Consider the following 27,576-nt stretch of genomic DNA (forward strand, 5'->3'; position numbering starts at 1 on the left):
ACCTTAGCAGTAGGGACAAAAAGCTGCAGGCAGAGCTGGCCTCTCAGTCAGCTGGATAAACTGGATGGGTTGCTGCTCCATCTCAAATTGACTCGAGGCATCCGAGGGCAACCACGATGCTCCCTTTCTCCCTGTGCCTACTGCAGATCAGCTTCTTCCTTGGATGAAGAGGGAGACGATGAAAGCCAATTTCCCTTTGTGCTCATGGCGAATAATTTGGAGAATTCCCCTTGTTTACTCAGAACTGTTAATGATGCGTCAGAAATTACCTCTGAGATTGTAATTAAAGAAAACGGCAGAAGAGAGAGAGAGAGAAAGACACACACACACACACACACTGCCTAATCACAGCTTCATCTGCAAGTCTTGAAGTGCTGGAGCAGACAGCACCCTCTCCGGCACCTCAAGCCTGCAGAAGGACCCCCAAGAGCCTCCTAAACGGCAGAGGCTCAGGGTTGCAGCCTCCAGGCCCTGTACAGCCCCCCGCACTCCTCTTCAGCTCCAGAGAAAGTAGCGGCAGCACTCCGTATCCAGGAGCGGCAAGGCCACGAACCCGACTGGAGGCCATCAGGAAATAAGCGGGAAGCTCAGCCCCCGTGAAACCATTTTGGAAGTGGAGCAGCTGACCTAGAAGAGTAATTAAGCTCTCAGTCATCTCCAAACTGCAGACACCCACATGCACACAGCAACATATCAGTCAACCCCCTGCTAGCCTGACCTCGGGGCTTGGCACCTGATGGGGCTGGAGCAGAGCACAAGCATTCCTTTCACGTGGAGAATGGAGAGGAATTCGATTCCAGTTCGGTTACAGGAGGGTGCCTGGATTGCCTAATTACTCAGGGGTGATCGCTATGGAGAGGCAGCCGAGAGCTGGTTTCCCAGTGCCTCCCTCCCTGCTCAGTCCCAAGGCCAAATCCTCCTGCTTTGCCTCCTAGAGCAATTCCACGGGGCGAGCAAAGCTGCTTGCGCAGGGAGAGCAAACAGGGGTCAGGCAGGGGAAATCGGCTCAGCCGAAAGCAGCCAGCTGGAAAAAAGCTTAGTTCATCTAGGGCTCGTTTCAAGCCTTGGATTAGGACAGTGCTAGAAATGCAAATCCTGTGAGTCCCAAATTCAAGGTAGAGGAAGAAGGAACAAACTGGGTTGTCCTTGTGTTCACAGCCAGCAGCTGTCTGGGTGTGCAGGAGCTGTAGGGCTGGGCAGGCTGTACGGGGCTTGGTACCGGTAGACCCTGGCCATGACCAGACAGTGCTCCATCAGTGCAGACAAGAGTCTGGGTCTCTGGGTAGGATCCGTTGGGATCACTGCTCCAGTATTTATCCGCTCATCTTTGGTGAAAACATAGTTGAGATCAATCTTGGAGTCAACCTGTTCCCAGTGCGGCAAGGAAGGCTGGGCGCCCTGATTGTCTCCACTCCTGTCCTCAATGTTTCTGTATCAGGAGACCATTTAAAACTTTCAAGCCCACATAGCACTTCCAGGTGAGCGTTATATCCCCTAGACAAGGGCTACCATGTCCAACAGACTCCAGATGGGAGAAGTAGCAGAGTTTTCCCTTCAAAACCTCTCCTTGGAGGCAGGTAAGCACGTAGCTAGCAGGTGCAATGAATGTCTGCTTGCTGGCAGAAGCTGGCCTTCTCACAAAAGCAAACCCTACAGCAGGGCAAACCATGCACTCGTTGCCACTGCAGGGCCCCAGGGGGTTGTAGTTTAAGCACCTTGCAATCATGTTCCTGCACAGACCCATCTCCTGCCTGCCTTCAAGATGGGCGAAGGTTAAACTGCCCTGTGTCTCCTGGAGAGGGGAGGATTGGATGAGTTTGGACGGTGCTGCCACCCATACAGACTAAACTTCTTGCGGTTGGAGAATCTGAGCCTGAAAAGATGAAAGCCCAGCAATAATGACAGCCTGGGGTAGCTCTAGGAGGGGGACCCACTCATTAGGAAGGGTATTTCTCTTCTTCAGCAGAGGTGGTTTCAGCTCCCTCCCTCTCAGCTGGCAGCCCATGCAGGCAGGTTTAATTCTGGGATTTGCTGCTAATGCCCAGGTCTGGAAGAGGGGTCCTCCTCCCTCCCCTTTACACACAGCCCCAAGAAAGGAATTCCTTCCCAACAAGCAGACTGGGATGGCAAGGCACAGCACGCCAGCACCCGTGGTCAGCACCTTCCCCTTGGCTTTGCTGCTCTCCCAGGACCCACAGTTGGGTCTGCAAGCTCTGGGCAGAGGCGCCTCTCCACCACAGGTTCACCAAACTCCTGCTACCACCCATGGCTCCGGGAACTCTCATCTCCGGAGAGGAACCATCATTGCTTGCAGCGACCAGGGCAGCCCACACCCAGTAACCCACATCCAAAGTCATGCTGGGACTCTGGGATTTGCTCCAGCAATTCTTTATTAGACAAAAGCATATGCAGGTCCAGGGTGACCCACCCCATGTACACACATGGCACACGCTGCGGGCACCAGGAAGCCCCTCGGGCACTGGGTAGCCCACCGAGCAGACCCCTGCGTGCCCAGGGCGGGCTGCCTGGGACAGAGAGCCCCACTGCCACCTCGTGGGCAAGGGACGCATCGCCTCTGCTCCGCCACCGGGCACAGCGGGCACCAAACCTCCTCCCTGCAAAATGCCAGGCCCGGCTGGAGAACAGGACCCGGAGACACCTCAGAGTACCTTGCCTGGAGGGAGGAGGGAAGTCCACACATACCAGAGCTAGAAGCACCATGAACTAATCTGATCTTTCTCTGCCTGTCTCCATCCCTGCTCCCCAGGTTGACTGGGAAGACAGGATGCTGCCACACAGGGCAGGTGTCTGGCTGCAGTCAGTCTGGACTGAGGGAAGAGTAGAAAGACTCACTGCCAACAGCCCAGGACCTGCTCGTACGCTCCTGGTCCCACCGAGGTGAACCGCAGCACCCCTTGAGGGCGCTGGCTGTCCAGGGACAGAGCCTCAGGATTGAAATACTGGTCCCAGGCAGAAGACTCACAGATGAGGCAATCCCATTAGCTCCCTTCCACTCCCAGTTAGCACCACGTTGTTAAAAGATGACTTCTGTTCATTTTCAGTAGGATGGGCCACAGATAATGAAAACCCTGCTTTGCTGTGCAGTCAGAGAAATAAGGAAGCTACAAATCTCCCCCACAGAGGGAATGAAGCAGTGAGCAACCCCTCATGGCTTTGAGAAACCAGGCTAGAGGTACCCCAAAAAGAGGTCTGGAAACAGAGTACTATTGCTGAAATCCCTCTGGGTCTAGGACATCCCACCCCACAGACAGGGAGGTGGTTCTGCTCTCTGCCTGCCCTGGCTGTAGAGCCTGCAGCTCCAGTTTGCACTGGCATAGTAAGGGGGAGGCCCTCGATCTCCCATGCCCCAAAGCACCTCCCTCTCTGCATCTCTGATCCTGGCCAGAGAGCCACAGCAAACGCAGGGAGGGAGGGAAGGAGGGAGGGAGAGTTGTCCTTTAGCAGACCGGCGCAGCATCCTTGGCACAGCCCTGGCTGGCATGAGTCAGGCACCATGGGGCAACATGCAGTGCCATGCTCCTGCATTCAGGACTGTAACGACCCGAGCAGTGGATGGGCAGATTGAGCTCTGCCCTCCTGAGCTGCCCACAAGGCTGAAGCCAGCTCTGAGCTAGGTCCGAAGAAGAACAACAGTCTTAAAAGTTGATATTCTGGGAAAGGTGTCCTTGGGCCCCATGCCAAGGCCAGAGGGGATGCACAGTCCCTTTAGTCTGCAAGCCTGCAGTCTCCATGTCAGAGAGCACAGGAGCCTCATCACAGTCCTGCACAACTCCAGGAAAGCAGCAGCGAGGAAGGAACATCCCTTTGACATCCCTCTCTGGGCCACTGGGCAGGGGAACATCACTCCTGCGCTTTACTCTTATTCTTCTGCTTCCATATTTTGGACAAGCGGAACTTGTTCTTCTTCTTCTCTGGCTCCTGGCTCTCGAGAGATCCATCTGCAGGAGAAATGAGCAGACACTGAGCCGGTTGAGACCCACAGCCCCAGTGCCACCCAGCGCTGCTCCATAAGAGTAGAAAGGGCCCTTACCCAACCTCTGGATCATGTCTGCCAACATCTGGTCCTCCTCTTGTTCTCTGTAATGGAACAGCATGGCATTAGAAAACTTTGCTGTTTCATGTCAAGGTGGTAGACACCGAAAAACATGTAAAAGCTACTGTTATTCTCCCAGTCAGAAATGATCGACCTCCATAGCACACCCTGAGAGAAAAAAAAACAGAGGAGTCCTAGACATTAGCAAATTGCATCTGGTTCCCTTGAAAGCAAGGGCCTGTGTGGGGATTTCCAGACTGTGGCAGTCCAGCACCGCAGCAGGGAGCCCCTTCCCTCAGCTGGCCTATGAATCATCCGAGTTCACTGAGTTGTGAGACAACACCACAGCTGAGGAGATGAATAAAGGTTGAGACACCAGTAGCCTGGGGTGCTGCAGAGGTGCTCGCATCAGGGACAACCATGCAGCTATCTCCTCGTGCTGGGGCAAGGCCGGAGCCAAAAGCCTGGGCATTACTAGAATCCTTGAGCTGGAGTCGGTGCCCTGAGGTTAAGAAACAGAGGCTGCTCTCAGCAACAGGAGGCACAAATCCAGCTACTTGACACAGCAGTCTTCCTTTGAACTTGGGGAGAATCCAACTCCCAGCTACAGTTGTTCTTTCACTTGCTGCAGCAGACGAACACATTCCTGGCATCATGTTCCCAGAGTCCTGCTGCAGCTCTCATGCTGCCTCCATCCTCCCCATCTCCAGCCTCTCCCCCTCTTCTTCCTGCCTTCTACATTTTCACAGCCCTTGTCCTCAGAGCAGCATTAGCTTGAGAGAGAGCACTGAACATGGCTGTGGTCCTGATCTCAGTTTCTAACAGCTGCCGAGCAAGCAATGGCAGCAGCATTTAGGACAAGATAGTTGGTGACAGGTCACCACCCACCTCTCATGGAGCAGAAGTCTGGATTACAGCCATCCATCCACCCCTACAGCCTGGGCAGTGGAGGAAGTACAATGGAAATCATCCCTGATGTTGGCTCATCTCCCACCACCTGAAGGCCCTCACCTGAGTCTGTCCTCATCCAGGCACTCCACAATATTATTCCGATCATTGACCGTGTTTATGTACGACTTCAGCAGCTCCTTCTCTCGGTCCTTCTCCCTGGGAGTCTTCAGTTCCTCTGCACAAGACAAGGGAAGCCCATCTCACAGCTACAGGTGAGTACCTCCGCGCTGTGGCTCCTGCCTCCACCCTGCTCCAGCAAGTCCCTCTCACGGGCCCAAATTTTATTATCCCCAAACTCAGGGGGCAAATCTTACATCCCCTCAGAAAGTGCAAGTGGCTTGGATGTTACAGGTGGTCTGCACCTGACAGCTCAACAGTGCAATCAGGAGAGATCCCCCAGGGAAACTGCAATCCCTGGCAGTGTCATTCAGATCTGAAGGGCATCCCAGGGCTGGCGTGCAGAGGGGAGGGCTCCACACAGCCCGGGCCAGCAGGACTCTCAGTGCAGCCTTACCTGGCTTGCTCATGAGGTGTCGCAGCTCCATCTCAATGTTCCACTGCTGCTCCTCCAGCTTCTGCTGCTTCATTCTGGAAAGAACCACAGAAGTGATGAGTTACTGCCCCTCCATGCCCCAGGGCTGGACCCTTCTCGTATCATGCTAAATCCTCATCTCTGCATTGCCCACCACCTGGATAGGGGCTGGTGGGTCAGGGGAAATCTTCCTCCATCACATTTGTAAGGTTTCCCTCCCCACAAGTTCACCACAGACCCTGGGTGTTCATCAGTGCTCAAAGGCCCATCAAGGTAATACCCCAGGCAGTTCTTCCAGAGATGTCCTCAAGCCCTCCCTCATCCCACCAATTGGCACATTATTTTTTGGGTTGCCACACTCTCTATCCTTCCCTGCTTACTGCTCACAGGTGAAGGGCACAAGCAGATGGCTGAATTTCTGGTTGTACTTACTTGTACATCAGCTCCGACTCCTGTCTGAGCAGCAGCTGTTTCTCATGGATCAGTTTGAACCAATCCACCATGAGGGCATCCTCAGACTCATCTGCAAAGGAGACAAAGGGCAAGGCACCTCCAGAAGCTGCATCAGTTCAGTTCCCCTTGACTCAAACACACAATTGCTTGAGGGAGAGCCTAGCATAACTTTTATCAGCCATAGCCAACCTCAAATGAAAACAGATTATCTTTGGTACTGCTGGGTACGAGGGAAAGGATGCAAACCACCCCCTGCAGATTCAGGGAAGCTGCTCACAGATACTCTGCCACAGGGCACCCAGCTCATCTTCCATGTGGCCAGCCCAACTCTACCATTCTGAATGAACTCACTAAGCCCTGCGAAACTGGAGCCAGCCATGATGGCCAGTCTGGCTTAGGATCCAAAAGCCAGATCAATAGCAGCCTTCCACTTCCAGAACTCCCTGATCTTCAGCCAAATAAACACAAGACCTCACTCAAACAATAGGTTAGGAAACAGCCAGAGAGGGTTCAAAATTCCAAGGGCTTTATCTTGCTATACCAGGTACCTTTGACAACCTGGAGTCTCACATGTAGCGTGAACTCCTAGAAATGGAGTCAAGAACGCCCAGGGGTAGGACATGAGCCTCACACCTCCCCACCATAACAGAGATGGCCCCCAGTCTCCTTTACCTCCCTCGCAGCCACGGAGCTGCTTCTCCAGATCCACTCCTTTCAATTCCAGCTCATCCAGCTGCTTCTCAATGTCACGCACCTTCTCCTGGATTTCCTCCTCAGGGAGGTAGTCTGGACGCAGCTAGGAAAACAAATGTAGGAACAAATACAGCTTAGTGCCCTAAGACTGCCTGCTGAGGTCACAGCCCCAACAGAGACGGGAAACTGCAGAGCCATGTCCTGGACGAGCCAAATGTCAGCAGAGATGCAGAGCTGGCTGCTCACAACAGAGCAGTGGCCACTGCAATGTAACAGCACTGTGATACATTTGCTGTGAGTGATAACATCTACCCATACTCATTAATCCACAGACATTCCCCCTCCTTTGTTGGAGGAGGCTATGTCTACCATAATTTTGTTTGGCTCTGTCTTATTCCAGCCTCTATTGTTCCCCTGCATGGGAGATAACCTGCAGTCTCTCCATCTTGTCTCTGCCCCAGAGCCTTTCACCCTTTCCCTCAGAATTCAAATAAACCCTCCCAATAAGACAAACTGAGATATATCTGGGCAAGCATTCCAGCAGGATACCCAACAACCCCAGCCTGTTCCCCTTACACCTGGTTTCCAGCCATACCTTGGTTGGGGACACTGCTTCAGGGCTCTGGATGCTTTTTGGAACAGAGGGTTTAACTAAAAGGGAGAGAAAAAACAAAGAATGCCACAACAAACTTTAAATAATTTTGTGGTGTGGGACAGTGCCTACGCCACTGGAGAGCACAACAGGTCCCTGCCACCCAACAGAGGGCACTGACGACATGCATGCATTGGCATGCCTGAGTAAGGCGAGAGATGTGTCCGCAGGAAACAGCACAGCCTGATTTACTCCTCGTGGCTGGACACTCAGATACCCTCCGGTCACAGGGTGCTGCTTTCAACCCCAGGGCATAGGCAGTCACCTAACTCAGGTGTGACTTGGGACCTTGCACCTGAGAACATTGACTTCTGTGTTCATTCATTATCTTGTTAAAACTCAAAGATATCTACTGTGGCAAAAGCCACCCCTTATTAAGCTTCCAAAGGATAGAACAGAAATACTGGCTTACTGTCACAGGAAACACCAAGATATACTTAAAAATGCCCCTGTAGTGCTCTTGTACAAAGAGCATCAGTAAATACTGATGAAACGAAGATGGTCTAGGGGACCTTAGCATAGGTCTCAGGAAACTAAGGTTCAATTCCTTCCACAAAACACTTCCTAGGTGAGAAGTCCCTTAGGCCCCGCTACACAGCATTATTTAGGCCCTGGACACCTATTAAAATCAATCCTTAAGCAATGTGTATTTGTTCCTCTGTGCCTCAGCTTCCTCTGCCCAACTGTGCTGCAAGGATAACTACAGAAGAGTGTGAGGTATTCGCATACCCGAGGGGCTGGGCTGGATAATTACCACAGAGAGAGAACAGAGGCGTACGTGGATAATGTGATAAGGAAGGAAAACTCTAGTATCAAAAGAGCAGGGCTGTAAGAAAGGCAGCAGCGGTGCAGGCTCAGAACACACAAGGAGAAAGACAGGACAGACAGACTAGGAGAGCCCCCTGAGAGACTCTGGCAATTGGTGCTGACTCGAGGAAGAGCTCAAGGACAGCTCTCCAGTTGCCCAGCCCTTGCTCCATTGTGTTTTCTAGGAAAAGTGCAAAAGGAGAAGATGCTGGATGTGGCAATCAGCTGTGTTGTCCCTGCACTGCTGGCCTCTGTCAGGGTGCTCTTCCCTCTGGATGCTGCTGGTTTGCTGCCCTGTACACTACCTGCGACTTGCACTTCTCTTAAAGGTTACTCCAAGAGGGACCTGGCCTGCTGTGAGCAGTCTGCTGCTACTGCCTGAGCAACACCTCCCCCTTCCAGCTCAGCCCTGCATCTCCAGGCTCCTTCTGAGTGATCTCTGCAGCACCTCCAAACCAAGGCAGAAAGCTGCACCAATCATGAGAAGACCAAGGTCACTGGAGGGGAACAGCTAGTAAAACGACATCTCCTGACCAGCTCAGGGTCTCATATCCCCTGATACCCACAAGTTCTGTCTTGATAGACACAGGATGGGTTGGCTGCTTGCCTGCAAACTGGAAGTAGGACAGTTGGCAAGAAAACCCTGGAGCCTGCTTTCTCAACAGAAAACACTACCTATGCCAAAGAAAACGAATGATCTACAGAAATGCTCACCATCCACAGCCCCAGACAACACACACAGGATTAAGGGCAGGAATGGTAGCTGACTGTTCACAGCGTCTCTCTGAATGCCGAGGCAAAGACCTATACAGAGGAGCAACAAGTCTGTCCTTAATCCACCGGCTGCCAAGTGACAGCAGCAAGAGAACAGCTCTTCAGATGGCAGACTTGCACACACATGAAAAATGGGGGGAGACTGCTGGGAAAGTTGCCCATAGCGGGCACTCCCCAACAGCAGTCATTAAGCTTTAGAAAGACGGATATAAAACCATCTTCCCTTATCTTAACAGCTCACTTCCTGGGAAAGATGTAATGCTGAACCTTGTGGCTGAGTCTGAAGAAAAAGGAGATGGAAAGTTTTGGGAAGATGATGGCAGTGGAGGCATGCTAAACTTTTAAAATAGACAACACAATTGGAGTCTGAATGCTTCACAGCTGTCAGAGGTGCAGGCTAAGGACAATGCTGGAACCAGCTAACAAATACTGAAGCATGAGGCCACCAAGCCATCGGGACCCATCCTGCTTGCTCCAAGACAAACATCAGAGTCAGGGCTGAGCCCTGCTGTGAAGACCTTCTAGTCCAAACAGATAAGACAGAGCCAGATGCGGTAAGGAAAGGGGAGAACAAACAAGCCAAGCAAACAGGACAGCAACAAACATCAGGTTAGTTCCAGGAAGTTTCATCTGCATTGTGGTGGGATATGTAGGAGCAAGGACAACTGGGCAAAGGAGGAGAGGTACACAGTAAAGCTGTAGTTGAACTGACACAAGTAAGAAGCTGGATTAAGGATAGGGACAAACTGGTCAGAACTGGTCAGGACATCTTTGAAAGTCCAAGAAGCAGCAGCCTTGGCTGCTGCTACCATGGGTCCTGCCAGCTAGAGTCTCTGGCTGACAGTTCTCTGCATTCCTTTCATTTCCCAAAGCCACTCAACTGGAACAGAACAGAGACATCAACTAGATCCCAGTTCCCCCAATTAGGGGATGGTCCTCTTCATAGCTTTGAGACTAAGGAATGACAGGGCAGTGACCTTGACAAATCCTTATGTTAATTCCTTCCCTTCCCACTGAATTCTCTGGCCTGGCTGGTTTCTGCTTAGGTCAAACTGGCTAATAACAAGTAATGACACAGATTTTTCCCCCATGACTACAGACACAGGCTTAGCCACAGAAAACCTGGGGACACATCTCTCATACTGACCACTCAGGCTGTCCCCTGACTGTGCAGAGGAGAGAGTGCCTTTAAGCAGGCAGAAGCGACCTTACCCGTAGTAGTGCTTTTCTTCAACTGGTTGCCCTCTTCCTCCTTGGCAGAGCCCCCAGGGTCTTCCCAGCCTTGCTTTGAATTCTGACAGCTCCTGATAAGATCTGAGCTGGGGATCAACTTCTTCTTCATGAATCCACCAGATGAAGCTGGATTAAGAAGCACAGACAGGTTTTGGGAAAGAAATTTCAACCCTCATCTCATAAAAATCCCTTTATTGCCCAGCATCTCTGGCACTCACCACTAGCCACCTTCATTTCTAGTCCTAGTTCTCCTCTCTTGATGACAGCAAGGGGCGCAAGCCCAAAGGAAACAGGGAGAAACCACTGATTACAAGGCGAGAGTATGAGAGCAGGGTGGAAGAGAAGAATAAATGGTTGGGAACCATCACCAAGATTTCTCACCATTACACATCTATGCAAGAGAGAGTAAGCAAAATCTTGCTAGCTGTCTTACAGAAGAAGGGCACCCTGTGAAGACTGAGTTCCTCTCCTTGGGGAAGGATGGCTCTCCAAATAAAAGCACCACAGGGCCAAAGCAGGTGCAGAGAGCAAAAATCCCTGAAAGCCAGGCACAATCTCCATCAACATGTTCCTTACACATGCCTTGCAGCACTAATGCCTGTCCTCTGCCTGACTAGCATAATGAAGGCAAAGCTTATATCCTTCATACCAGAGTCCTGCTTTGTTGATGGGACAACTAACGGACTTGGCTTTGTCTCCTTGTGTGCTGGGCTCCCTGTTCCCACCTGGGAGTTATCAGTAGGTTTCTTAGAGCCACCTTGGTCTCTGCAAAGAAGAAAGACAAAGGTAGGAAACCATCCCTCTTGCAGAATGGTCCACAGAAATGTTCTGGACATCCTGGGCTGGATCTCCATCCAGGATGGTCACACTTTTCTAATCAGAGTCCAGCAATTTGAAATATGCTTTCCCTCCCCAGAAATGGAAGCCTTTGCCTCTTCCATCAAATTGTTGAAAACAGAAGCATTAAAACACAGGAGGTCTTCCCTCCTATGTGCACAAAGACCTGCAGCAATAAACACAGCTGCAGACAGGGACATCCCCATTCACTTGTCACAGAGACCCACTGGCTCCAAGACACTCACTTGCTGACTACAGGTTTCAACCGAGATCTCCACTCTGCTGGGCTCTCAGACTTGTCTTCACCAACATTCATGCTTCCTAAAGGAAGGGACATAGCAAGATAATATAAGATCCAATAAAAAGAAACAAGACAGATTTGTGTCTCAGGAGGATCTTAGGAGATAAGCTATGCACTGGGATAGATACTATGATGTTATTGCAGCAAACCAGCACCAGTTCAACAAGTTTAACATGGATAGATTCACATACAATAGGTAGTAAATAATCTTGGTGGCGTTTTGCCCCTTTCGGCTCAAATCCTTTAAACCCTACACAGCTACAGAAACACAGCCATGGTGTAAATGTTTGGCAGCAAAATAACACAAACAGCTCAGATCTCAGAGACCAAAGGATGGGGCAGGAAGGGGTGGGAGACAAAACATCCACAAGCTCACAGCAAACTGCAGACAGATACTGCTTCTGGCCCAAAAAAAGACAGGCCATCTGGAAGTGGTTGAGACACTGGGGACCCCCAGAACATCATCCCTCAGCCCACTGCTCAGTCACCATGGTGGAAGCTTGGTTCAAAACAGACAAGAAGGCTGGGTGAGCCCCAACTGCAATCATGGAATCATCCCGAAGTTCTGGCAAGGTCTCCCATCTGGGAAAGTCTACGTAAGCCTCTGAAATCCACCATGATCCCAACATTTGATGACAGCTAGTACAACTTTAAATACCTGGAGATCTTCAGAGAAGAAAAACTCACCATGTTAGAGGGAGCAATTGCACAGGGACAAATGGAAGTGTGCAGAGCCCCAGAACTCAGAAAACTCTTATGTGGTGGTACAGACAGAAAGTACAGGAGTCACTGACACATTCATTGTACCGGTCCAAGAAAGAGGCATAAAGCTGGCACACTGTGTCCAGGCAGAGCTGCATGTGAATCTGTCATCCTCACCTTTGATGCCTTTCGACTCTGGCTTGTGCACAGAGTCAACAGGTTTGCTGGCAGCCTGGCTCTTGGGCAGAGGGTCTGTAATCTTCTCCTGTTTTAGCGCTGTGTACCCTGTTTTGCTGGGCTGTGCTTTTGGAGCTGGACTCTGCCACTGAGAACTGGTGGGAGAAAACTTGCCACTGCAAAAAAGAAGAACCTAGTGAGTCTTTTTGAAAGGATGGACCTTTTTATTGGCCTCTGTTGCAAAGACTTGGATGAGTCCCTCTACATGTCTTTAAATCTCAGCCACTAAAGCAGTCAGGGAAAAGGGAAGAAAGATGCAGAGACTTCTCCAAGCTATCCCAAGGATCATCGTGGGAGTAAAAAGGGAAAGAGAAATAGTACTTACCTGCTGGATGCTGAGGAGCCAGTGGAACTGGGTCCTCCTGGCCTGTTCGGGAAGGTGTTCGATTCAGCCAGAGCCTGTATAATATGGTTACGTGCCTGATCCTTCTCAGCATTCACTGGACTGACCTCAATAGTAGTTCTGGCAGAGGCAGTTTTACCAGGGCCATGAGAAGAAGGGACTTGGTTTTTAGTGTCAGAGGTTTTATTGCTGGAGGACTCTAATGACCGAAAAAAAATGTCTCGGGCTTGCTGTGTTTTTGTTGTGGAGGTTGTCCAAAGAGGCCCCGATGGGCTACCGTCACGGTCTTCTGTTTTATTTCCCAATGGGGTACCTTTGCAGTCATCTGATTTATTTACAGCTGAAGAGGACCATGGAGTATTTACACTTTTGAAGCCAGAGCTTCCAGAAGATGAAACAGATGGCTTGGTTGAATTAGCAAGGCCTTCCTGGCTGGGTTTCTTCAACACCTGCTCCAGTTTCTTGGGTTCTGCTGCTTTCTGGAACGCCCTGGCAGCAGTAGGGGCTGGGGTACTCTCAGGTTTGTTCCCGGTGCTGCGGAGACCAGAGATCTGGACATTGTCTGGCTGCTGGTGGCTGGTACAGATGAACGTACCGGGCTCGGGCCCAGCTTTGTAGCTTCCAGGAAGAAGCACGTTCCAACACTGCCTGCACCTGTGGATACAAAAGTCTCAGAAAACATCCTCCAGAGCACCAGGAGGCCATCGACACACAGCTGAGAGTGTAGGCACAATTCCACCGTCAGCACAGGGAGGGTGAAGGTATCACACTGGCAGCGACCAGACCCCATGTGCACATTCCTCAGGCACCAAAACAGGAACTGCCAATAGCACGGCCTGAAGTAGGAGAGGTGTGGATGAAAATAGACCTGTGCAAAGAGTTTCCCCTATGCACGGGTCAAGATCAGGCCCAGGCTGCCTCTACTCTGACAAAAATGTCCTCCATCACCTTGAGTGCCTCACACCACTCTCCCTCCAGTCCCAAAGGAACAAGGCTGCCCCTCTGTGACCCACAGGCATGTGCCCCCGCTTTGAAGAGTTGTACCTGAAGCAGTTCCTGTGATAAAGCTTCCCATCGACCAAGTAGCGCTGCACCAGGTGCACGTGCTTCCCGCAGATACCACAGCTGCTGCTAGGGATGTTCCCACTCTCTGCCAGGATCCCTTTCTGTGGGGAAACGCAGTGGGTGAGCAGGCAGCACTGTGGCCCTGCATACAGCTATGAATCTCTCAGGCAGGCGAGAGTTCAACATGCACAGCCAGCTGGCTAGGACACAGAAGTGATATCCAGAAAATCCCTGCTCCCACTAATCCTGTGCTCATACGAAGTGGAACAGTCCTCGGAGGACAGAGTAAGGGGGACTTGTTCCCACAACGCCAGAGCACCAGGGTGTTTTGTCCGTCTGTGGAAAGCTGAAGTGCAAAGGTCTCTGATTTGAATTAGCTGGGAAAGGTCCTTACCCTTTTAAGAGGGGAGCTTCCTTTCTTCCACCCTGTTTTTGTCCCTGCTGTGCTCTGAAACTGTTTCCAAGTATTTAATCAATGTTTTCTAGCAAAAATAATATATTCTGTTAAAAATCTCTATCCCCAAGACCTAGGAACAGCATAGATGTGTCCTAAGACACCCATGTGCTGTTCACTACTAGATAAATCCCAGCTGACTGATGGCTTTCCAATGACTCCTACCTGAATCTGTTCAGTAACCAGACCTCTGGATTAAATCCCCCATAGTGAGCAGAAAATTTAGAGACTAAGTCCTTACCACTAGGAGCCTTGAACTAGCATAATACTCTCCAGCTCACTGAACAGATTTAAGGTTTAAAGAACACCCCAAAACACATTTCTTACCGTGGTGACTGGGGACGTTTCTTTTGGCTTAGCTCTGGCTGGTGGGTGGGCAGGAGGCAGTTTTGGCGGCACTGGCTTAGGAGGCTCTGAAACAGCTTTCTTCCCAAGAGGCTGCTCCTGAGGTTCGGAGGAAGGACGCTTGATTCCAGCCATGCCTCCGACTGGAAGAAAGGAAGAAGGGAAGATTTTAAGGTAACATAAGGAAAACCCATGAGCTTAGGAGTCATTTACAACATAAGAAGATCCAGAAGTGCCTGATGGATAACATGCAAAGCATACAAGGGGACACAGGCTTCCTTCACACGCAGTTTTGTAGTGGAGTGAGGGGCAAGAGTCATCAAGTGAATTTTACCAACATATGCTGGAATCATCTGGTAGCTGAAACTGCTAATTTTTTTTCTTCTCAGGGAATTCCATGAAGGGGAATGAACACGTGGAAAAATACAAAACATCATCGGTCAATGGTGTGAACGAGACCTTGGGTTTGTACCTGGCCCACAGTTTGGCTGGAATTGATCACCACTAAAACAGGCACTGCTGTTAGGTATTACAGCTAAGGAACTGAAGCACAGAGGGTTTGCTTCATTCAAGTTGCTGTGCTCCAGACTTCCTACACACCCTGAACCTTCACTGCTGTGGGTGTCCGCCCCACATCCCAGCTGGGACTCTCATGGAGCAAACAGGTTTGTCGAATGCAGAAATGACTACTAAAAATGGGTAATTCTGCAACTGAGACTTGGAGGTGCCATGATGGTGCTGACGCAGAAACAAACAGGACTTGCCACAAGAAGCCTGCAAATGCCCAATCTTCTTTTCTTTGCAGATGAAAGAGAAACCCTCTAAATTCACAAGTGGAGAAAAGAGAATCCCCAACACACTTCAGCCTAGCAAAGAACGATGCCCCGTGCCCTGGGAAGTGCAGGGAGACTGCCCTGGGAAATAAGGCTTCATGCACAATTTTTACAGACAAGACTCCCCATCTGTCTCATAGGGATGTTATTTTTGCGCCACCTCCTATTCTGAATGAGATGTCTCTGTGTTCCTTGTGGAATATTTGAGCCACAGATTCGCTTTAAAAGCGACCAATTAAATGACCACCCGTCTGAAAAGAGATTATACCCTTTTCAGTAAATACAGAGGGAGTCTGGGCAGGGTGTAGGGAGCAGAGAGGAAGCCCAGTTCCCAGGAGTCTTCTCTCAAGAAAGCTAGCTATCCAAATAAACACCCAGGGCTCTTTTACCGCAGTGACCAGTGGACTGGTGACAGCCGACCCACCAAATGGTTTAGACTCGGGCTGCCCCCTCACTTCCCACTTGTGTCATTTATTGAGTTCCCAAAGCCCAGCACAAAGATGGGTGGTTTCAGCTCTGCTCTTCTGTAAACACCTGACCTCAATAAAGTACTGGCCACTGGCCCTCTCTGGCCTCCTGGGTCCTGCTTATTTCATGGTCCTGCTGGAGCCCATTCGAAGAGCACGACTGTGGTATTAGGAGTCTGCTTGGTGTCAGAGGGCACATTCCTGGTTTGGCTCATTTTCAGACACGCACATTCACCCCAGCAACAGGAATGCAATCAGAGCGTTTTGTGGGACACCAGAGACTATAAAAATGTGCTGTGCTGGATGACATGGTAGGCAAGATGCTGGGGGGGAGGGGGTAAAGACCCCAAACTGACCCAGATTCCCACCACTTGGCACAAACACGATGGAATTTGTTTGACTCCAATCAGAATGGTTTTAAAACAAGAAATAAAAAGTGAAGAGGGGGAGGGAAGAGGTTCAAGTGAGAGAAAAAGCGTGCTTAAATGTGTAGAGGTGGAGAAGGAAGAAGAGTTTAGACACTAAAGGCAGCTCTCAGAGTGAATTGTGCTTTCTTTCCAAGATGTAGGACATTTTCAATACATATCTGTCTTCTCCATCTAGATTCACCTTAGCCAGTTAGAGTCATTCATGTCCCACTTTCTAAAGTTTCCTCTGGAGGAACCTGTGAAATTGGTTTATCGTATTATTTCATTTTGTATGAGCTTAAAGCCAAATATAAACCAAGTCTACAATAATGCTCCTGTGAGCCCAGATAAACTCTCCAGTACGTGAATATAATGCTTTGACAGCTCTGTGGCCTGTTTTATGTTTGAAAGAATTGCTATCACAATTATGTCAGTTAAGGGGGTCATTTTCTTCTACTTCCGTCTTATCAGTACTGCTGTGCTGTACAAGCCCTACCACAGATGCTGTAACATTGGCACAGCCTCACAGACAAGCTCAGCCTTGTTAGACTCCGTGTTCTCACCAGCCCTCCGGTGGGGCAAGGACTGGAGCAGGGACGGAGGTCCTTGAGAAAGGAAAGCTGAGGTGGGGACCACGGAGGGGAACCTTCACTGCTCCTGTCTGGCTGAACCGTAAGAAATTTTAGACTGTATATTAAATTTTAATGCACTAGATTTGAAGACAAGGCATGGCCCTGTGCCCTTCCAAAAGCACTGTAGGCCAGTGTGTAAAGAGTTCAGATCCTCCACTGAAATAGTTCTAGTACCAAAAGGCCTCTGTGCAGTCTATTTTGCTTTTCCAAGCTTGTTAGGAGGCAAGGGAAAGCACAAAACTAAGCCCTGATCCTTCCCACCCCTCCAGGGAATATGGTACTTACTAGGAGACCGTCCATGGAAGTAGTTATAATACTGGGAAACATAGGTGAGGATGCTCAGCCTGTCTGGTACCCTCAGAGCAACCATATCCTCTGCATCCAGCAAGGCTGGGATCCCCAGCTCCTCCTCCGCCACTCGAAATGCCTAGAGAAGGAAGAAAAAAAAAAAGGGGGTCTTGTCCAGCCCAGGCAGCAGAGCTGCTCCTCATCAGAAGTAAGAAACTCCACTGCAAACAGCCCGACTAGAATAATAACTCTACTGGGGAACAGCTGTACCAGTTTAACTCCTACATCGTACGGCCGTTACAGGAACCAATGGAGTCATGGCTTCCAGCCATCGTGTTGAGAAATTCAGGCAGGAAGCCAAAAATCTGGCCTGGCAAGCTGGCCGTAGCTCACTGCACAGGAACTCACCTGGGCTTCCCCTGCTCTTCCTCGAGCCTGCCTCTATCTGGATATGCACAGCTGTGGAGAGCAAGGCCTGGCAGAGGGGGATGTGTCAGTCCAGGCTGGCAGACTCGCTTCCAGGCTTCCAGCCCAACCTGGAGCGCTCCCCAATTAACGGTGCGCTGATAGGTGTTTGCAGGCAGCTTTCTATCTCCGAGTGCTGCGCAAATGTTAATGCTTCCTGCCTACTGCCTGCTCTTCCCCATCTGAAAAAGGGGAAGTCTTGGGCTGCAGGAGCTTGCTCGCTCTCCCAGACTAGAGAGGGGGAAGAGGGGAATAACGCAGAAGAATTCCTGATACCTAGCTCCCTTCCAGCTTAACCATTTCCATGCTGCCTAACATGTATTTGGGGCAAATATTCCTCTTTGTGGTCCCCTCTGCTTTGAAACCGCAGGATCAAAGTCAGGTAAAGGAGGGAAAAGCCATTTTCTTTTGCCTCTGAACAAGAGCCTTTCTGGAGGACAAAAAAAAAAAAAAAGCAACATCCATAAAGCAACTTTGCTCTTGCTCAACTCAGTGTAGGGCTTTTATTAGGGACTTTCTCCAGCCCTCTTCCTTCTTGGCTTATAGGAAAAAATCCTTTCCCTCCCCCTTTGGAGCATCCCCTTCAAAATGCCAACACAGTGAAGCAAAACAGCACTGGCAGGAGGGGAGGCACAAGAAAGGCTACTGCTGAACACCACAGCGAAAGGGTTAAAGAAAGACTCAAACATATTACAACCCTCCGCATCTGACCTCTGGCACAGATACACAACAGTGTTGGTGTACACGCCAACTATTCCTGCTTAGAAGAAACAAACAGCCATTATTTTTCAGCAAGATAATTACCATTTTTTTCCATTGGGTATCCCAGTAAAAATGTAACTAAGCTGACATTAAACACGCTTTCAGCCAGTTACCTCCGGCATGTCATCCCGGCTGCCAGCCCAGCCTGGCACTCGCCTGTCTTGTAACGTGGTACTTAATATATTCTTTGGAGTGTTCCTTATTGCACTGGCTGCACAACTGGTCTGACCAGTGGAGTTTTCTTGCTGGACATTCCCGGTGTGCAGTCTAGCAGGAACGCAGGCCATGCTACCTCCTGCCAGACGGTGCCACAGGCAAGACCAGTGCAACAGGCACAGAACAAGTGCGAGGGGCTGCCTGGACCACAAAGAGGAAGATGCTCTATGCACACAACTGGTTTGGCCAGAACCAGGTGAGCAACGCAGAGAGCAGCGCTAGGATGCAGTGTTCCCTGTGCCTAGAGCATCCTCATGTTCCTGGGAACTGCTCTTGCCTAGAGATCCAGCAAAATCACCACCTAACATGGCCCAGTTGCCCTTCTCCTCTACCTGCCTGCCCAAGCTGGCCTTTAAAGAGGCAATATGTTATTTCTGCATAACATTTTTCCTCAGTGCAGCTCCAAGTGCTTTACGAAAGAGGCAAGTGTCACTGTTCCCTTTTTGCATAGAGGAGGCAAAGTGACACGCTCGAGGCCATCTGAGCTGGCCAGGCACAGCTTTCCTCTGACACAGGCTACCGCTGTATCACCTATACCACACCACCATCCATTAGCACTGGAAGAATTGCATCCAAGGTCTCTAGAAAGCTTTCTCATCTTTATATATTTTTGAAATCTTCAGCAAAAAAATGCCACCAATTGACATTTTTCTAGCATTTGGGGTTGTTTTTATTGGCACTTGAGAAGTGACACATTCTTCCTTGGCAGAAGACCTTATATGGCAAATTGCAGCCCAAACAAGATTTTTTTAGTTGAATAACACAGCCCCTCATAAGAAGTTACTGAATAGTGAGGCATCAAGGAGGGTCTGAACAATAGCAGAGGAATAGTCCTGGGAGAAATCAGACCCACTTGTATCCCAAGGGCAGCCAGAGGAAGAAAGTGTAGGAGCTAAGATGGAGAGCAGTCCGAGGCGGGAGGCTAACCCAGGAGTCCACAGGGAGATGAAGGAGTCAGCCCCACTCACAGAGCCAAGGCAGCAGCATACCAGCAGTGAAAGGGCAACACAGACAAGTCATCCTACAGCAGGTGGAATAAGGAAGAGAGAGCAAAATAAAGGACATAAAAGAAACTAAGAAATGGAGGGAGGAGAGGCGGGGAAACACAGGCTGCAACAAAGGAGGGGAGCAACTCTTTTTATGAGAGGCACAAAGAAGCTTTTAATTAATAAAAGCAGTGGAGGCGGCTCATACAGCTCATTTCCCAGAGACAAGTAAAGCTGCCAGCAGAGCAGACACCACCAGCACAGCTGGGGAAGGAGCAACACTCAGGGCTTCACAGCACTCTGGCTGGGATGACTGTCCATGGCGAAGAGGCCCCAATGCCTGCCAAATACCAAACCTCACAAGCAAAAAAGCTTGGTCTGAACCTCACCTAGAGGAGAGGAACACACAGGGCTGAACCCCAGGGAGTGTGAATAACTGCTCACATACTGCAGCCCCAGCTTGAGGGGGGAGGAGGGTCCGTCACAGGCACTGTGAACACGGCCAGGGCCGAAGGGGAGCGGAAGCTAAGGAGCATGGAGGGGTAAGTTTAGCTCTCCTGGAGGCAAGGACCACCTCAGATGGCTCACTGCGTCAGAGGATGTCATTCCTCCAGTCCAGACAAGAGTAAGCTGCCGTGGTTCATTCACATCCTGAGCTCCTGCCAAGCAGCCACGAAGCTTGTGCGGAGCAATGTCAATGAAAAAAAAGCATTTTGATCCACTGCCTCTCTCTTTGCGAGGGAGAGAGGGAGGAAAAAAATCCTTCCTTGGAGCACTAAGCCCATGCTTGAATCCAGTGCAGGAGGGGGTTGGCCTGCCCAATTTCTACTTTCTTCATGGAGAGAACAAAAGAAACTCAAATCACATCCTGGAGCGAAGTGTCTAGGCCAGATGAGGTTTTAGGACATCTCCACCTTCCTGCAGCCTCCATTCCCTGCACTGGGAATAAGCAGGAGTGGGGGGAGACTTCCTACACTTCCCCTCTCACATCAGCTACCTCCCAGCTCCTGCTCCACCCCTCAGGAGCATCATGTACGCAACACGTCCATGCCCATGTCTTGACCTCCAGCATCTCTGTCCAAGTTCCTTCTGCCACAGGACGCACTGGACATAGGCATCACTGTGCAGCCAGTGAAGAACTGTGAGCAGTCTGAGAGTGCTTTCAGGCAGCCAGCAAGCCTGAACACTGCCGTTCAAATCAGAAGGCTGGATGCACACAAAATAAGGCAAATGATTTGAATATAGAACACCGTATCCGCAGGGTTTCTGTCACTAAACCACATAAGAAAGGTGCCAGGTCATAGACTAGACCAAAAGTAAATCATTAAAAGTAACTTACCAACTTGTTGTTCTCGTACACATTTTCTTTGCTGAGGGAGTTGAAGTTTCTGAAATATAGAAAGAAGAGAAAAATCTCAGGTTGGTGATGTAGAGCAAACCACTTCCAGCTTCTCGAACCTCTCTGAGCCTCGCTGGTTCAGGTGACAGAACACCTCTTCCCACCCTGCCTTCTCAGAGATGCTCCAGAGGGAGCAGTGTGGCAGATCCTGTCCAAAACAGTCACAGACCTGCTGCACGTCCCAGGATGGAGACGTGCAGGAGACCCAGCAGGCACAGCCATCTGCCCACAGGCAGCACAACACATTTTTGGCACATCTACCCTTGCAGGGCTGACTCCTGCAGGCTCCCACGGACAGGACATGCTGATGCCAAAACATCCCATGCAGATTCACAGGTTTTGCTGAGACAGCCAGGAGCAACCTCTAACTCATGGGGTCGGTTTCTTTTCCCAAAAAAAGCCTTGCTCCTCTACCACCTCAAAAAGATACACTGATGCCTGCCAGCCAGATTTGCAACCTTTTCTCCCTGGAAGTACTTTCCAAACAGTCACATCCAGGCTCTTCTCCTGTCTTGCAAGTTGTCTCCACACAGAGAGACCTCACAGTCCCAAGGAAGCGTGGATACCTCAGATGCTGCACGTATTGCACGCTTCTCTGACGCACCCGTATCCTCCGATCTCAGAAGCTGCTGATTCCACCAGCACACAAGTTCTGGTTTCAAATCCTCTTTTCTCCTCTGGCAGAGCTCCACAAAACCAGCACCAGGAATAATGCCTGGGAAATACCTCTGCCCACAATGCAATACCACAGCTGATAACACCAAAGTGGCCTGTAGAAATCTTATTCTCCTTTCCTTAGGGCTGTCACTTTTGATTTGTAATCATAACGAATAACTGAAAAGGAAGCAACAATTACTGTTTGCAGTTACAAGCCAAAGTCAATAATCCTTTTTCCTTTCTGCTGTCTCTGGACATCACCTCCCTCTTCCCCTCTCCCCAGATTTGCTCTCCCCCTCTCTGGTCCAACCCAGATGCCACCTCTCTCTGCACTGTGCTGGGAACTCAGGAACAGGGAGCTGGCAGGACAGGCAAGAAAGCACGGTGGGGAGCAAGTTTGTGCTATTGGAAGCAGAGCCACAACAAAGTGTGCTTTTTCGCCCATAGCAGCGTGTCCCTTGCTTAGGAAGCAGCCACCATCAGCTTTGTTTTAAACTGACCGTCACTAGCTAAACTGGGAATACAAAACTGACTGTTGGCTGGCAGCCCCGCTCTCCAACACCGCTTCTTTCTGCCCAGGCAGGCGGGCAGGGGCAATTCCTTTCTGATAACCCAGTTTCACTTTACAGTCCTTGTACCTGCTGGCACAGAGCTAAGCAAAAGGCTGATATCAGAGAGGAAATTCTCACTGATAAACAGAAAAGGCTACAGCACCAACTTTGCATTTTTGTACATTGCACCTTTACAACCGATGTGGACCTACCCTTGTTAGCCAGTCCCTCACCTCTGAGAGGAGCCAGGATAACTGTGTGAAAGCCAGGGCAAAGCTGGCTTGCAGCAACCTATTCATGAGACAAACACATGATCTGTATCGCAGCAGGGGAACTTCTTCCATGACTCGTAACAGCAAGGAGCAAGCCAGGTCCTTTATCTGCTTAGTACAGAAAGTGGAGCATTACATTATAAATGAGAGGCGCCTTCAAATAGGTTTGTCCATCACGCCACAGCCTATGCCTCCTCCCTGCTTCCCACATCTGGTATTGCTATGTGGGATAAGGAGAGAACGAATGACAGATAAGACCCAAAGGTCAAACTCCCCCAAGAAGCATGGAAAGACAAGGCACAAACCACCTCTAAATCATATACTCTTTCCTGTGCAAAATCAAAGGGACTTGCAGAGGGTTTTTTTCAAGCAGTGCTCCTTCCCTGAGACAATGGATTAAAAAGAGCAACAAAAATAATCAAAAGCCAAAATAGTTTCAGTGAAACAATAGATACAATCAACCTGGTTTGTGTCAGGCAAGAAAATCAGCTTTTTAAGATCCAGCTGAAGGAAGTGACTGCAGCTCTCTGCCTCACTCCCGGTTCTGCTCCCAAATAGTCTCTGCAGCAGGGACATCCTAAATGCAGGAAAACACCTGCAAGAGCAAAGGGGAGCTCCAGCTTCCTCGGTCATGCTGACACGTAAGACTTGACATACTGGAGTTACCTATTTATTGTCGGTCAGTAGCCTTCCACAAGGCTGAATGCTGTTTGCTATGGTAGCGTGTGTGCAGCTTCACACCGCGTGGCATGTAACTGAGACCCAAAAACCCGAATCTCTTGATGGTGAATGTCTGAAATCCCCTTCTGTTCCCCGAAGGAGAGTGCAAACAGGTTACTTGGTCATTTCAAGAGCCTCCTGCCCTCTCAGCATCACTCCTTCCCTGGCTAGTCAGGTGAACTGCTTACATATAATATTTCTTTTGGAAATTCATCTTGCTGGTGCATTTCCTATCTTGGAATAACAAAGCCCTCTGACCGAGGTAACCCTAAGAAAGCAAAGCTAATACAGATGGAGAAGTAAGAGTTCTCTGCTGAGAAAACATAGGCAACTGAATTAATTGGAAGAGGTGAGAAATATAAATCTGACCCAAGAGAGGGCCTCTAGTGTTAGAAACAAATCAGAGTGGAGTTTACTAGCACAGGAATAGAAGTGAAGTTTTTTAGCTCCCAAAAAAATCCTTCTCTTAGCAAAAAGTGGCCAAGCATTTCTCATGCTCACAAATCTCTGTGACCACCCACTGCTCCAGCTGCACAGCCCCAGCACTCGCAAAGCACGCCACAGTCCTTTGCAAGCACATGTGCTTCCACAGGAGGAATCTCTGCTGCTGCTGCAAGCACTAACTTGGTTGGAAACTTGACCTTGGAGCAGATCAAGCAAAAAAAATCCCAGAGCCATGATGGTATCAGAAAAGCTTCTGCTTCTCGTCACTTTTGGACTATTTTCTCTATAGACAATAGGATATCCACAGTCAAAAGGATCACTGAAAAAGACAGAAGCACCCTTTGCCAGCTCACAGTCCTTGAACAGAGGGTCCCAATCCAGCGTGCTCTGCTGGGAACAGGAACACCTTTCAGCTGTGCTCTTTCTGGAGGTGCAAGCAACCCAGGGAGAGGGGACAGGTCTGGGAATCCCAGGTGGAAGATGTCCCCCATGCGCTCATCCTCCTCTCAGCAATGCCTGCTCCACACTGCTCTGGTCTTGCTGGCATGCTGCAGTGTGCTGCTGGGGGTTTCTAACAACAGACGAGACTCCCTGACCCCAGAACCACCCTCCCCTCGCCTACGCCTGTCACACAAACCACAACCTCGGGGAGGCCAAGCAGGCGGCAGCTCTGCTTCACCCCAGCCTTTTGCTAAGGAGATGGAGACTGAAAGCAACCCATCAGCACAGCCACAGCCCTCCCTGTCTGTATTGGCAACTGTTGGCCTCATCCTGCCCCGCTGAGCTGACAGCCGCCCGGGAAATGCTGCTGGAGGAACGGTCGCCCGCGGCTGCTCAGCTGCCAAGGGGGATTTCACAACCAGGCAATTCCCAGAACGCCAAGCTGAACACCACCTCGCAGTCTGGGAAAGAACAAGATCCCGGATGAAGAGAAGGAGCTTAATCAAAACCTTTCCTCGACATCTGGCATTAATATCGTCAGCGAGTGTGCATGGCTCCCCTACTCCTTCTAAGTCACTTATCAGGCCAAGGCCACTAAAACTGTGGCTGGAGCTTGCACAGCCATCGCCACCACATGCGGCAGCTGCTGACCTCAGCCTCCCACCCACCACGCCGCCGTAAGGCTTCACGTCCCTCTGACGAGAGGAGCCTCAGGGCTCCGCAATCATCCCAGAAAATGGGCTGGGACCTGCCTGGCACAGCGTGCATGCCTGGCTGGGGCTGGCTATGAAGCACTCTTCAGCTGGGACAAGAGAAGTGAATTTCCATGGTAATTCAGCGTGCATCTCCACGCCCCCAGAGCATCCTTGGGTGAGTAGGAAGTGAGTGGGAAATGCATTTTTAATTTTACACAGCCTGCTCTGTTCACCGATAACATACAAACCTACATCAGCCAAGTTTGAAAGAAGTTATCATATTTTCCATATGTTTTCCAGCAAGAAAACAGGAAGGGGGGAGAGACCCCCACCAGCCTGTCCTCTGAGCCACACACCCCACAAGAGAAGCCCGTGACTATGACCACATTTTGTAATTGCGTGAAGTTTTCCTGGGAATTTCTCAGGCTCCTGCAAGGAGAAATCCCCTGCACTCCTCAGCCCAAGAATGTAATTTGTGTAAACCAAGATGGAAAACACACTGTTGCAAAACTTGGATGCCATGACTGAATCATGTTCTGCAAGTGATTTATATAGCAGAGCTGCTGCAAACACTCTGAGTGCTCCAAATACCAATTATCTTTTTCTAGTTTTATTTTCAGTATGATGCTTTTAATCTTCAGCTAGAATCTTTGCTAGAAGCAAGGGGAGCAGCTCAGGATAAACCACTTCAAGCCCCTGGGAAGCAGGAGTCACAGCCGCATGTGCAGCCAGCTGCACTTCTCTGCCGGTGGCTCCTGCACTGGCAACCTCAGAGAAGCTCTTACAGATACATGGAGAATTTGCACAAGTATTCAGCCCCAGGATTCAACACATGACACCCAGCAGCCCTGGCCACCAACCACTTGAAAGCATAATTTCCTTCCAACAGGACTTTGCCCAGCCAAGGATACACCTGGTGCTTTCCTGCATTACACCACTGATACTGATGAGGGAAGTCGTTAATAAAAGCTTCTCTTACTTTAACCGTCAGGCAGCCTTTGCTGAGCTGGGCCAAGTCAGAAAGAGTTTCTGTAAGGTCCTGAATGAAGTCAGGCAGTATTTCCATCCTAAAAGAAAACGAATGGGAACAGAGAGATGCCACAAGGAACATCTCTCTTCAGCACAGGAGAACTTATTTAAGACACGTCTATCCACAACCCTTGATGCGCAGTTCAAGGATTATAAACAACCCACTAAACTGGTCAACAGGACTATTCCAGCTCTCAAGTCGCTGAGCCCCTGTTTACACCCATGCTCCAGCTGCAGAGTCGGCCAGGAAGCAGTCACGGTCTCTCTACGAGCACCTCCTGGTCGCGTCAGCCCTTCTGCTCTGGTATTTTGTGTCTTTGGGACTGTGAATCAAAGGAAGGAAAGGAAATATCTGAAGTCACATAGACATGACGGCATGTCAGGAAGCCATGCACAGCAGCACCATGGTGACTGCCCAAGCACTGGGGACTACAAAGAAAGTGTGCCTGAAGCTCCTGCACTAACCTCCCACTGCCCAGCCTGCTCCTGCCTCTTCCAAGTTTCAAAACAACAGAGGAGAGAGAGCAAGAAGAGATCTTCTCCTTAGTCTTCCACCAGAAGCGAGACACCTGTAAGAGAGATCTCTGCACAAGAACCCAAGCAGCAGGCTGTCCTGGGAGCACGAGGAAAAAGGCAGAATTCAAAGAACAGAAAACCCACCCTGGTCCTCCACCAGCTAGACACATCTGACTGGGAGGGACCTACGCTTAAATCAATACTCCTGGGCAATCTTTGTGCTGCTCCCTTGCCTCGACCTTCCCCCTCAACCCCCCCCACCTCAAAGTCCAAAGAGCTCATGAGTTAAAAAAAAACAAACTAGGAAACAGGACGTACTTCACCTTCCCAGACGTTAACGTTTGGGCAGGGACAGGTCAAAACCCACAGGGCACCAGCAACAGCACCAACAAGGGCTGGAAAACACTTTGCGTCCCACAGACAGAGCTCTAGATGGGAAAAATGAGTGATGATCAGGAATCCGGTGGCTGCCAGGCCCTGCCTTTCTATTGTATTGTGTTTAAATAACCCTCGCGTCCCAACTCGCGAGCCGCCGGGCTGAGCGAGGAAAGCCCAGCCTAAGCAAACACAAACAGCAAAGAAGGAAACACTTCCCCCAAAATTGGTGCCTGAATGTGTTTTGCAATGGAAAGGACGCATTTAAAATACTTATACTTCAGCCACAGAGCAGAGAAAGGAGAAAAATGAAAAATATAGGGAAAAAAAAAGCACGCAGGCAGCGAGAGCGGAGCTCTTCCCTTGGAGACTTTCAGCGTGGGTGCCAGCTGAGCTGCCGGCGATGGCCGCCCGCCCGCAGCATCTCCCAAGGAGCAGCCGGGATTTCTGTCAGGGCTGCGTCCGCGGGGAAGGTGAGGTCCCACGGTGGGCCTGGAGCCCGCAGCTCAACGGCGGGCTGACCGCAGCCCGGCGAGGGTCCGCAGCGGCGAGCGGAGGGTCCCGGCCCCGCCGAGGCGGCGGCCCACGCGTCGGCCTCGACGCCCGGCGAGGGTACTCACATGAGGTCGGGCCGGTGCCGGTGGAGGATGGCGCAGAAGGCGAGGCCGTCGCGGAAGGAGGTGGTCATGTTGGTGATGCTGACATCGCGGTAGCCCTCGCACTGCTGCTTGCACCACAGCTGCAGGTTCTGGATGGCCGCCATGGCCTCGACGGGCCGGGGGAGGCGGCGGCAGGCCCCGCGCCCCGCGGCGGCTCGGCGGGGCAGCAGGGAGCCCCTCGCCGCGCCGTGCCGAGCCCAGCCGGAGGCTGCCGGCGTGTGGCGGCTGGCCGCGGCGGGCAGGAGGCGGGGAAAGGGGCGGGCGAGGGGCGGGCGGCGGCGGCGGCCCCTCAGGGCCTCCCTGCGCCTCGCCCCGGGGCTGAGCTTGGC

The 27,576-nt window shown here is 50.7% G+C and overlaps 1 protein-coding gene across 3 annotated transcripts; it reads right to left on the reverse strand.

Moving 5' to 3' along the window:
- Nucleotides 1-2,580: 2,580 nt before the first annotated feature.
- Nucleotides 2,581-27,372, reverse strand: MICALL2 (MICAL like 2). Of its 3 annotated transcripts, none has more exons than XM_082312503.1 (17): nucleotides 27,209-27,372; nucleotides 20,829-20,877; nucleotides 17,058-17,199; nucleotides 14,416-14,576; nucleotides 13,614-13,735; nucleotides 12,552-13,223; nucleotides 12,167-12,342; nucleotides 11,232-11,307; nucleotides 10,799-10,914; nucleotides 10,129-10,275; nucleotides 7,279-7,334; nucleotides 6,663-6,786; nucleotides 5,970-6,060; nucleotides 5,520-5,593; nucleotides 5,066-5,180; nucleotides 4,052-4,098; nucleotides 2,581-3,959 (listed from the first exon to the last, which is right to left on the reverse strand). In XM_082312503.1, exons 1-17 carry the CDS (start codon nucleotides 27,349-27,351, stop codon nucleotides 3,862-3,864), a joined length of 2,409 nt encoding a protein of 802 aa, XP_082168629.1. In that variant the 5' UTR covers nucleotides 27,352-27,372; the 3' UTR covers nucleotides 2,581-3,861. The 3 variants fall into 3 exon arrangements, with proteins under 3 accessions (XP_082168629.1, XP_082168631.1, XP_082168630.1); XM_082312505.1 differs by lacking the exon at nucleotides 27,209-27,372 and adding an exon at nucleotides 25,648-25,702; XM_082312504.1 differs by lacking the exon at nucleotides 5,066-5,180.
- Nucleotides 27,373-27,576: the final 204 nt, after the last annotated feature.

Source organism: Platalea leucorodia (genome assembly GCF_965183815.1).
Source record: "Platalea leucorodia genome assembly, chromosome: 5".
Taxonomy (NCBI): domain Eukaryota; kingdom Metazoa; phylum Chordata; class Aves; order Pelecaniformes; family Threskiornithidae; genus Platalea; species Platalea leucorodia.